The sequence below is a fragment of the Cinclus cinclus genome, chromosome Z (genome assembly GCF_963662255.1).
Source record: "Cinclus cinclus chromosome Z, bCinCin1.1, whole genome shotgun sequence".
NCBI lineage: Eukaryota > Metazoa > Chordata > Aves > Passeriformes > Cinclidae > Cinclus > Cinclus cinclus.
In genome coordinates, this window is record NC_085084.1 from 65,668,210 (window position 1) to 65,681,114 (window position 12,905).

The window sequence follows — 12,905 nt, forward strand, 5'->3', positions numbered from 1 at the left end:
ACGTCCAGTTCCCCCGCCGGCGCTCCAGGCTTTTCACCACACGGGAGCCACGGGCCCCTTGCCTGCCAGGATGCCCTGTGGTTCCAGCTAAGCCTCGGAGTTTCAGCTGCCTCTCGCTCGCTGCCCGGGGTGAGCCCGCCCTGCCGTTCCAGCCGCCGCTCTGACATTCTCCCGCGGCTCTTCTCGCTATCCGGAGGGGCACCGGGACCTTGGGCCACCGGGGCTTTGTGAAGGAAGCCCCTCCCCATCCCTGCCGCCGGCTGCGTCCGCCATCGCGGCGTGAGGGAGCGGGCCGGGCCCGCGGCACAGCGCCCCCTGCAGCCCGGGGGAGTCATGGCAGCCCCGCCCGGCCGGGAGCCGGCAGCGCCCCTGCCGGCCGTGAGCGGAAGCGCAGCCAAGGGGAAGCGCCGGGGCCCAGAGCAGGCCGGAGCTGGGCCTGTGGCTCTGTCCGTCGGTGACGCCGCTGTGGTTGTTCGTCTGCCTTGTCACACACACACACGCGTAAAGAACTGTTACTCCTTTTCTCATCTCTTTGCCTGAAAGCCCCTTAATTTCAAAGGTAGAATAACTCAGAGGGAAGGGAGGGGGGGTCATATTCTCAAGTCCAAGGGAGGCTCCTGCTTTCCTTAGCAGACACCTGTCTTTCAATCTTAGACAAAAGCTAAAGGAAAGAGAACATATCCAGAGAAAACAAATCTTAATTACAACTTTATAATGCTGAATTGGGAACTAGAAGTTACAGTTCTAGAGATCCTTTACTTGACACAGCTATCTCAAAATATCATTGCTAAACATGCACCTGCAATGACAAAAGAAGCTGTTGAAACTTAGAGGCAAGTATCCTTTTCAAACTATAAATAAAACTTTGGTACATCCAAATCTTAAGTACTATTGTACCCCTCAAAAAAGATGTAGTGGAATTAGAGGAGGTTAAGAGAAGGACAACTAAGAAAACAAAGAGAATGAGAATATTAAGCAGGTAAAGACTGCGCACTTTTAAGAAGCACATTGAGGATGGATATGGTTGCACTTTAAAACCATAAAGGTCAAAATGAGTGAGAACTATTATCAACAATATTCTGCAAGACTAGAACTAGGACTGGTCTCTTAAGATGTAGGTTACAGACAGATGTGAGCAGTAATATACTTTCATATGCAGAAAGCAGGGAACTTTTCGATCTTGCGTCTGCAAGAGGCAGGCAGTGTAAGTCTGGTCACAAAGGTATTCAATAAATTCACAGGCAACTGGTCTATAAATGGCTAGGAACAGACAAAGTTGTACTTTTAACATCCTGGACATAATTCTGGATAGTGGGGCAAGACAAAGATTTTGGAAAGAGACAAGGCTGATTTGCTTCCTCTAAATAGCCTCTAGTTGCTGGGTTAGATGAACCACCCATCTGATTCATTAGTGTACTTCATATATAAGTGGTGAGCTTACAGGAAGTATTGCAAGCAGTAAGGAGACTGATTAATAGCCTCCAAAAGCAAAAACACTTAAGAAGATTTAAAAAAACACCAACTTTCTCCTTATAAGACTTACTGAAATTGGAAAGAAGAAGAAAGTTTTCATTCACCTTTCCATAAAAAAAAATCGTCACATATTTACACAGGAGTATCCCTTTCAAAGTGTACCAAAAAATCCCAAAATGAAACAATAAAAATCAACGCATTTCCAAAATTCTTGCAAGGTTTTCCAGCACCTGCTGGTCCCCTCCATTGCCCATACTAACCTCTTCCACTTCACAAATTTAAGAAAGATTAAGCAGTCAGACATGCAAACTTTATTCAAATGAGAACAAGACATCAGTGTGTAACAGGATCATATTTGCTGTCCTCTAGCAAATTTTGCTTTTACTGATGATGCAAAAGTGAAGGCTTCCATTCAATTCCTGATAACACTTCTACCTGTCCCATGAGTTCATAACTTGTAAACACGTTGCAGGAACAGTTCAGTATCTTTTTTTTCCCCATGGTTTTGTAAAACTGAATATAATTTGGCATATTTTTGTGTATTTAGTCAGCAGTTCTTTCAAGACCAATTAGAACAATTTGGCAGACAGCTTCTGTAAACTTCTAAAACTGCTTCTCAAAGTTACTCACAGAATACGTTTTCATATATTTTTGCAGATCCAGGCCCTCTGTTCAGTATAAATTTCATTATATTTCTGATGTGTATGCAAACTTGAATTCAGTTCAAGTATGTCCTGGTACAGCACTGATTGGGATAGTTATCTTTCTTCCTAGCAGCCAGTGTTGCTATGTTTTTGACATAGCAAGAGAATAATGTTAACAGAATAATGATAACACACCTATGCTTTGGTTGTTGCTAGTTAGTGCTTACCCCAAAAAAAGGGCATTTTAGTGTTCCATGCTCTGCAAGTGAGTAGGTGCACAAGAGCCTGGGAGGAAGCCTAACCCGGAGAGTTGACCTGAACTAGCTAAATAGATACTTTATATTTTTACAATAGCATGTAGGGACAGGACTAGGGTAACAGCCTTTTACTTACAGAAAGTAGGTTTAGACTTGATATTCGGAAAAAATTCTTTGTTGTGAGAGTGGGCGCTGCAAATGGTTGTTGAGAGAAGCCATGAATGCCCCATTCCTGGAAGCTTTCAAGGCCAGATGGGGTAAGGCTCTGAGCAACCAGGTCTAGTAAATGACCCATAGCAGGAGTGATGAGGTGGTGGCAGTGGATAATTTTTTGGCTCCTTTTCAATCCAAATCATTCTATGATACTGTCACTTCATACCTAAAACATCATACCCAGTATATAAACCGGGGCAAGTTGGCTGGGAGGGTCCAATTCACATCATGGGGACAGGCTGGATATTGGTCAGCAGGTGATGGGAACTTACTCTATCCATCACTTGCCTTTTCTGGCATTTATTTATCTTTCTCCCATTGCTGTCTCCCTTTTCATTACAATTATGTTACTGTTTTTACCACTACTACAATTATTATTCTTCAATCATTAAACCATTCTTTATTCAACCTACAGGCTTTAATTTTTTTTTTTTCTAATTCTCCTCATCCCACCAGGGATGGAGATGTGCGGACTAAGCAAACAGCTCAATGGTACATAGTTGCTGGCTGGTATTAAACATGGACATTCTTTCAAATAGCATTTGGGTTCAGTGGTTGTTGAAATTTGTTTAGTAACAGGATTTAAGATTGTGGTAGATTAAAATAGTTTAGTGAGTATCATCTGCAAAGGATAGACGTGGCTTGTCCAGTCGTCTCTCTCCTCCTTTTTCATTTAGTTTGTTGTTTGAATAAATAGCAGAGACCTCTTTTGGTGATTTTCTCTACTTTCTCTGAAACTGACCATACCTGCCTAAAAACAGTAGCTTCTTGTATCACATAGAAAATTTTTAGCAGCACCTTCTACAGATATTTTCAAATGGTACTCTTTGCTTTTCATGACCCATCCCATCAAACAGTTGTTTGTTGGACCGTTTTTTTCCCCTTCACTTCACAAAATTGTATTTAGTAAGAGCATGTGCTGTCAGGTAATTCATTATAGAGCTGACAACTGTTGCTCTAGTTTAAAAGTGAGAAGACTTCATAGTTTGTATTTTAGATTAATAAAGTTCTGACAGTTCAACAATAAAACTTTAAGTAGTATTTTAATTCTTCTTAGATGAAAGCTTATCATAACTTAAAAATCATCTGGTTGTGAGCAAAATATTGACATTGTTCATCACCACCTGAATTTCAATTGTACTAAAATGCCAAAATTTACAAGTTCATATCATAAAAATACAGAAGTACAAGAAAATACAACCCATAGTAGAATTAGAAATGTTCAGTATTCAAAAACCTAAGTGTTCCTGTGCTTTTCAAGCCAAATTTACTTCCACCACCCTCTTCCTTGAGAGCCTCATTAGTACATCACTAGGCATTCCTGCATATCTATAGATGAAACACTTCTACAGATCAGTTGTGCAAACATTTCTACAGATCAGCTGGAAATGCTCCTCAAACTCCATATGTACTTTAGTCACAGAATAAAATAATACATTTGAGTGACTGCAAAATGTGCAACCCTGTGCATCAAAATTTCTAGAGCCAAACTCTGCAAGGGCACAATGTGGGATACCATGCTTCTAAAGAGAAAATTTTAGACAAAGCTCACTGTCCACCTCCCTCCACCCACACATCCAGTGTGCTCTCCACTGAAGGCAATTCCTAAATAAACAGTTCTGTAATTAACAGAAAGACTAAAATTATACTTCTGATACCTGGGATTGCACAAATTTGCGAGTGCCTGATGAGAGCCAAGAGAACATCAAACTTAGAAAATCAGGCAAAGCTTCAGTGAGATTTTTGATAATTTGAAAGTAAATAACATTCCAGTAGGTGAACAGAATTACCACATACTCCTAAAAATGAAAACAAAGTGAAAGACTTTTTGTTATTCACAAGTCACTTTGTTACTGATTGGCACTGGCCAATTAGTTTAACACCATGCTGGTGTTGCATCAGTGGCAGAAAATGCAGCAGATTGTACCCCTTTACATGGGGGAAACCCAAAAGCAGCTTATGCTTGATGCAACAAGAACTGCCACTAAATAAAAACTGAGCTATTCTGAAAGCATATTTATTTGAATAAAGCAAAATAAAAAACTCTACTACCAACATTCAAGCCCTCAAAGCAACAAAATCCCTCATTCATCTTTCAAGAGTCAAAAATCAGATCCGGTGTTGTTGAACAAGATCCAATTAGGAAAAGGAAAAAAGGAAAAAAGAAACAGAAAAAAACGGATCAGGTGGCTTAGTTAAATTAAATCTAATTGATAACTCACATTTTGAAAACCATTGTTAGAAGTTTTGGTTAGACATAGTTTTACAAAGTTGTGTTTAAGAGCCACTACCTACTCCCTTTAAGAAATTCTAAAATTAACTTGGGCTCCTAGCAACAGGAAACAACTGAATTTAGATGGTAATAGTAGAGTTATCACAAGTCTTCCAGGCACGTGCTGTTCACATACGTGGTTCTGCGCACTACACACATTAAAAAAAAACCTGATAAATTCATACTCTTATCCAAGAAAACTTAATCTAAAGCATTTTTACACACAGCTTTATTACCTTTTGTCTAACAAATGTAAAACCTAGTTTTACATACTTAGCAATGACCAAATTCAAATGCAGCAAAATCAGCTTTGCAAAACACTTTTTAATGAGGAAACAGTAATGCCATGCTTGTAACACCCTCCCCGAGAACTATTACCTGCAGCTGCACCATTCCCTTCGAGCAATTGCCAGGTGTAGAGAAGAGCGGCGTAAGAGACCAATATCAAGACCCCTGTTCCACCTCCACAAGGGACTCCACATCAGGAAAGCTTTAACAACGGTAGATGAATTTACTGACTTCTACCAAATCAATGGTATGTGAATGTTCCAAGGTTAAAATTGACCTTACCATGATAACTCTTGGGGACATGAACAAAGCGTGTTTCCAGGTTATCACACATTGGCAACACTATCTCATGGCTAAACACAGAATTCAAAGGATCCCTTTACAGAAGCCAAACGTCTAGGAAAGTCGTGTCAATAACCTATATCACTACAGAAAATACATACCGTTTAATTCTTTAAATGAAAATTTTAAAAAAATTGTACCCACAAGCAATATAAAAATGCAAATGTTTTTAGGAAAGGAATTAGGGCAGGAAAAGGAAACAGCACATGTGCCCATACATACACAATATGAACGGGTTTGAGAATATAGCTAATAGCAGTTTTAGACAACCTCTATCTAAATTACTTACTTAAATCATAGTTTCAGTTTCATGCCTTCCCTTCCTCATTTCCCTGCATCTAACTAAAAGACATCTAACTAAAAGCTAACCCCATTGCAGCAGGCAGAGAAAAGCAGTCTAAAGTTAAACATCCCACCAGTCAAAACTAACTGTAGCTAATTTAATTATGAAAGTGTCTAACCGTCACAGGGAAACATCTGCACAAATGCAAAAGAATTGCTCCAAACACTATAGCTAGGAATATCTGGTTTTATGTCTCTATTCAATCCATTACTGATAAGGATTTAAATAAAAGCCCAAATACCAAGTCACAACAAACCTAAAGGTTTGGAATATACAACTACAAGCAAAAGTTTTAAAATTTTGTTAGAAGACTTCTGAAAAGGCAGAAGTTGTAAATCTGGAAAACACACACAAGATTTCACGCTATAAAAAAAGAACTGTTCGTATGTCTGAAACCTTTTTTGTGTTTTTGAAATAGATGGAGAGATATAACAGAGTACGTATTGCAAAAATCATCTATCCTACATTTGGAGATACACACTGAAAGTATATATACCTCCAAATAGTTTTATCTATGCTACAGAGACATAATGAGAAATTGACTATTAAAATCCAACGTCTTCTTAAAAACTCCTCAGTTTTAGATCACAAACACCATCATGCCTGACCATATATTATATTTTGCATACATTCTCACAACTGGACAATGTAAAGACTGCTCAGCAGTCCTTCGTGTAAACTTCCGAAGTTAACATAAACCTTTAATGTATCAAAAGTAAATTAACTTCTTCTCTGTGGAATACACATAATGGGAACAATTATAATGAATACACTTCAGTGGTCACCAAGGGTTTTTACTGCAGCATTCTCCTTGTGATCCCAAATCCTGTCATACAGTATGGTGAGGAAAACAAGATAACCCAACAAAATACAGGATGGGAAGAAAAGTTGGGGGAAAAAGATTCCACTTTAAGATATAACCAGTAAATGTTTACAAAGGAAGAACCTAAAAAGTAACAGAAAAACGAAGTTACTTTACTCCATTCTAATACATTCTACATACTTATTCCTCAAGCACCAAAAAAAAAAAAAAAAAAACCCTAAAAAACACAGTAGCACACTTCACAAGTCACAACAATAAATATGCTGCAGATTTTGTGCTCCAAGAAAAGAGCTTACCTGGTAAATACTTCACACTCGTTTCTCTACCTTGTTCCACAGTAAGTGAGTGTTTGAAAAAAAAAAAAAACCTCAAAAGGTTAGTTTATCTCCTATAGCTAAAACAGACACTTTTGCAAGTCAATAGTAAAAACAATTATAAAACAAAGATGAAAAGATTCTCTGAAGAATAGGACTCAACTCTTGTTATTCATCTTGCAAAAAAGCTATTCCCACAAAATACAGAAGGCCTACATAAATATCTGAGAATCTGTGACTAACAACGAAAATTCATGGCTTTATGAAAGCTGAATGCATAAAAAGTGATTCAAAAACGAGACAGAAAAATTAACATATCCTCCTGGTCAATTTTTCTGAGGGAACAATCCCCAGAAACTTTGGATGTCACAATGAAAACCTACATGGGATAACCCTAAATGTTGGACCTATTAGCTGGACCAGCAACAGCAGACTTGAAACCATGGGTGTGTTCTGGCTATTATGGAAGCACAAAGACACATTGTGTCTGTATAGGGATTAGGTAATTGAATCAAATTATTTAAATGTGGTAACAAAAACCTTAATCATAGGGAACAAATAGATGTATGTCACCAAAGGAAAGAGTAAAAACACATTACCATTTAAATCTGTCCTCAAGAGCTTGTAAAATAAGGTGAGTATCCAAACCTGAACAGAAATTTTACAGCATCATTAAATCTTCTCTCCTGCCATAAAATCATTCGTGCTACTGGGAGTTGTACATGAAGATACAAGATTACTCAGAACACAGAGGATGCTACTGACATCTCAACTAGGAGAAACATGAGTTTCACAGAAGTTGGGTTTTAAAGAAGCAAAGTTTAGCCCTGACTGTTGCTAAAATGTACTCTCATTTGTGTCTGAAGGTGGAAACAGTTACCAAGATGTTTTAGCAAGACAAATGACAGAGGAGCTCCCAGTAGGTTTTTAGACTGAATGTATTATCCTTTACCATGACCAGTTCCAGCTGCTCCAGACACAAATGGAGAAAATTCTTAAGTAGGCAATTAAAAACATTACAGCCATGGGCAAGACTTCTTCCTACTTCACATCAGTAACAGGTTATTTAAACTACAGACTCAGGAAGAAAAGAAACCGTTTACAGATGCTGCTGTATTTTTTCAGTTTTTATTGTAAAACTGGATATTCCTATCATCCTTCCTAAAATTCTGCTGTGCTTCTAGATTTAATCTCCTCTGGTAACAAGCCCCATGCAATAGCTGTACCCAGTCCTTTCTTCTTTTAACAATTTCAAGTTTTCCTTTTCAAACAGACAGCTCTCCTATTCTTGTATTATGAAAAACATGGGCATAAAGTCATGATATTTCCTTTTTACACCATTTGATGGTTATTCCTTAAAAAGTCAGCATTTCTTCTTTCCTGAAAGTTCAGTCAAATCTTAAGTCAGTCTCCTAATTACAAGAGTGTCCATTCTCCTCATGCCTGTACATTATTTCTGACACAGTGAGGTCAGAACTGTATTTGCCTCTCCATCCCTCCCATAGCGCTTTCAAAATGAGCAAATATATAATTAATTTCTATGCCTTTCTAGGTAGTATTTCAGATATGCAAAGACAGAGAGAACAAGAACAGTCTGAGTAGGAAATGGACAGAAAAAAAAATAACCAACCTACTAAAGGGCTGCAGGGCAGAAGTGATTTGTCTTGTTTCAGGAAAAGATTGCATTTATGGAGAAAAAATGTGAAAGGTTCTTTCTATAAGCACTTAAACAGTCCTTTGTCAACATTAATGGGACAGTACACAGGAAGTGTAGATACAGGTGTAAGTTCACGTGTAAAACAGCAGGCTATTATTTGTGTAATGGGAATTCATCAATAGAGAAATGCTTATCTTTAGAACTAACAAGGGACATCTTCTGGATAGGATCATTACTGTGAGTCTGGCAGGTACCTTCTGATTTCCCATCAACTGCCTTAAGCTTCCGTGTGATAAGGCACGTTTTTCAAACATGGATATGCCATCCATTCTTAGCAAAGTGGAACCTAAAACAATGTAGTTCTTTCCCATTTCCAAGACAGACTACCAAGTCATATTTCAAGCAATATGCATAAATTAAACCAAGCAGTAAATTTCAGTATCAGAAGTTATATAAAAACCTGAACTAGGTGACCACCTAGTACCTCTTATGATACACGAATATAACTAGTTATTCTGGTTGTAACTGGAAATACTATCTGCAGCTGTAGGTAACAGTTACAAGGATGTTTACTCACTGAGGAAAAATACCAAGAACTCTGCAAGTCCTTGAAAATGCAGGGGTTTATCCAAACTGTTTTTCATGTGGTTTTGGCCATGACTTCTAACAATGCCTTTCTTTTGTACAACATTCATTTTCTATTCAGTCCTACAATAAATCTCTCAGTTCAGGCTAATTAGAACTTGTCAAAATGACAGAATATGTGACTTATTTTTTCCAGAATGTTCTGGTCTTACTTGTAACAATCATGTTCCACAAAAAGATGCATTTCTTTTAGCTTTCTCTACTTCAAGAAAAATAGTTCTCTGGAATCAATAAAACTCCGTATTCAGAAAAAAAAGAAATGTTTAAGATTACTGGCAAATAGATGAAAAAATGCACACACTTTTTCACTGACCCCACTAATGAAGTAAAACTATTATTCTCTGGATTCAGTAAATAAACAGGTAAGTAACAAAAACTTAAAGAATTACTGTATCTACCTCTTAAAACAATATTTTAAGAAAGGACTCACTACAGATAAGATACTATGTAAAAAGAAAAGTGCACATGAGCACATTCCTTTCTCCAAAAATTTCCTAAACCATTTTAATGGTGCTTTCTCAGCCAACAGCAGCTGATTTGATAGACAGCCCTGATTCTTCCTAGTATACAGCCCTGGGGAGAGCAGCTCCAGAAGATCACATGTAAAGACTTCCATGTCATCCTGACTATGACTATGTATATTTCCTACATATTGATACTGTAAGTTATCAGCATACACTAATTGTGCAGAAAACCAGAACATCCAAAAGTTTTTAGTTAATCAAATCATCAATTAACATATTAAATAATCAGAAGAAAATAACACACTGGATGGGAGAGTCTGTAGGAACAACTCAGCTGACAGAGGGACAAGCAGCAAAACCCTCGCCTTGCTAGCAGCAACAAGACCAATTCCACTGCTGTGGAACCACAGCTGAGGTTAGAAAACAACCTTCTATGAGGCAATCTAATCTGCTGGCTGTCCTTCCATATCTCCCTCAAAATGCTCCCTTCCACATGCCTAGGACAGTTTCTCACAGTTTAATGAAAATAAATGACACCAAGCTGCAGCTGCCTGAGCCAGAACAGGATATCTCTCCCAGTCCCAAAGAAAAACAAGGACATCTCACATTTATCAGGACCCGCCTGACATTTTAACACTGCAGTCTTGCTCACACATGGACCAACTTAACACAAATACTCAAAACCCTACAGTTTGAGTGTGAAGACATCCCCCCAATATTAGATGAGCAATATGTGCTGCATCACCTTTTTCAGTGACACAGCAAAACACATAAGCCACTAATAGTAAGGAAAATAAGTATTGTCATATTTGAGAGTTACCAAAATCTCTTCTGAAATTGTGAAGTGTGTAGAACCCTACAGAGTGAAAAACAAGAGCAACAAAGCATTTTCACGCCTAATTTCCAAAGGCATACAAACCAAACAGTAACGTTTCTCAGGAGTTCCCATAGACATCAGTAAAAGTTTTATAAGTCACTGCTGTGAAGCTTTCTGAAACCTGGGACAAGAGATCCACAGGAGTTATGCAAATAATTGCCAGACCGATCAGATTCTTTACATGCTAAACAAGGCATTTGGCACAAATTGAGGGGTTGGGTGCAGTCATGTTCAGCCAACACCAACCATTTTGTATTGTAGTGTTGAATTGCAGCATGGAACACAAGGAAAAAAGCTGCATAAGGCTTGTTGGTGGCTTTTTTCGGGCCTCATGATAGAACCATCATAGCTTCAGAGCCTTGGACCTCCACATTCCTCTTCCCTCTCTTCCCATCTGTTTACTCTTTAGCAACCCTCTGGATCCCAGGGAGAAAAAGAAAAACAAAACAAAACAAAAAAACAGCAACATCAACAAAACCCTTCCGAGAAATCCCAGCAGAACCCCACTCCTGTTTAGCAGGTTTCAAAGACCTCACAGAGGCTGAGAACAGATTACATATACCCCTTCAAATCCAAGAGCTGAAGTCATGAGTGACCTGCCATTGATTCAGGCAACTTCCCATGTCAGTTGTCTCCTAACAGACAGAATCACTGAATTGTTGATATTGGAAGGGACCTCTGTAGATCATACAGTACAACACTCCTGCCAAAGGGTCACCTAGAGCAGGTTACACAAGAACAAGTCCTGGTGGGCTTTTAATATCTCCAGAGACCCATATGAAGAGTTAGCACCCTAAACCTGTCACACACGCCTTCTTGGTTCACATGTATTTTCAGATAGCATCACACATCCTCCCACCAGGAAAAGCTGGGCAAGACGAGAAACACTGGATCCCTGATGGAGAAATTACAACTCACGGGCATAAATAGCAAGTACTCTTCCAACATTTTAATCACAAAGAACATCTGAAATAATAACATCATGCTTTCTGCCAAGTGATGGGAAATGTCCAAAGGCATTCTTGTCAGGGCACTACCGCTGTGCCATTTTTCAGAGCACCGGAGCAGACAAGAAGTTACCTCTTTCCAGCGAAAGGCCTTTCTTTCCTTCCTTCCTTCCTTCCTCCCTCCCTCCATCACCTCATCCCCTCCCCGAAGGCCCTCCTCCCTCTCTGCCAGAAGCTCCTCGGCTCCCCTCCCACCGACCCACGCCCGGAACCCCGCTCCACCACCCCGCCCAAGGCCACCCCGCACGACTCGGTGCCCGCCGCACCCGCGGGTCCCCTCGGGTCCCCCCCGGCCCCGCCCGTGCTCCCCTGACAACCGCAGCGCGCGCCGGGCGTGGCCCCGCCCCGGCCCCGCGCACACAATGGGCCCCGGCGCGCGCGGCCCCGCCCGCGCCCCGCGCGCGCCGCACCGCCCGGCCGGGATGCGGGAACGCGGAGGGGGGGAGGGTGTCTGCGGCCGCCCCCCCCCCTCCCGCCCGCTCACCATCGCTGCGCTTGATCTCCACGTAGATCCCTATCTGGATCTTGCCGAAGTTGGCCGCTGCCATCGCTTCATGAGGCGCACGGGGGTGATCGGAGGTGTTGCCGGCCGGGCACACCGCCGGGAGGGAGGGGAGGCCGAGCACGGCAGAAGCGGCGGCGGCGGCTCTGTGCGGGTGCGACGGGCGGCCGGGGAGGAGGAGGAGGCGGGGAGCGGAGAAAAGGCGCCGGCCGGATACAACTGGAGCTGTGGGCGCTTCTGCGCCTGCGCGGCCGCCGCGGCGTCACGGCGACACCGGCTCGCGGGAGGGGGCGGGGGCGCCGCGCGGCCGCAGCACGCGCGCCCCGCCCCTAGGCCCCGCCCCTCGCCGCGGGAGCGCGCCTTGGGCGCGGGCAGCCCGGGAGGCGCAGGGGGCGAGTCGGGCCCGGGCCTGGCCGCGGTGCCGGTGGCACCCCGGGACGGTGTGCGGACCTGCCGCGCACGGACACGCGCGCCCGCAGACAGACGGACACACACGCAGACAGACGCGCACGCGCTCCCTGCGGCGCCAGATGGTGGCCGAGCTGCTCTGGAGCGTTAATGTAATAGCTTTATCTACCTGCTGCCTGCTCATGCGGCTCCCATGTGTTCAGTGCAGCAGCTTAGGAGCAGTCGTCCTGCACTCCAGCCTTCCTGCAGCTCTTGTGTCCAAGGAAGGCACATGGTGTGTTTCCCGGGGATGTGCTGTGCAGAGCTCACGGTTGGAGTAGATAATCCTTGTGGATCTCTTCTAACTCAGAATATTTCATTAATCGATGAAGGTCAT

The 12,905-nt window shown here is 41.8% G+C and overlaps 1 protein-coding gene across 3 annotated transcripts in view; it reads right to left on the bottom strand.

The window, feature by feature from the left end:
• Positions 1 to 12,167, bottom strand: part of KIF2A (kinesin family member 2A) — a 62,711-nt gene extending 50,544 nt beyond the window's left edge. For all 3 annotated transcript variants that reach the window (XM_062514003.1, XM_062514002.1, XM_062514001.1), the window contains exon 1: positions 12,104 to 12,167. In XM_062514003.1, the coding sequence (XP_062369987.1) occupies positions 12,104 to 12,167 (64 nt within the window). The remainder of the gene's footprint in view (positions 1 to 12,103) is intronic.
• Between the last annotated feature and the right edge of the window lie 738 nt (positions 12,168 to 12,905).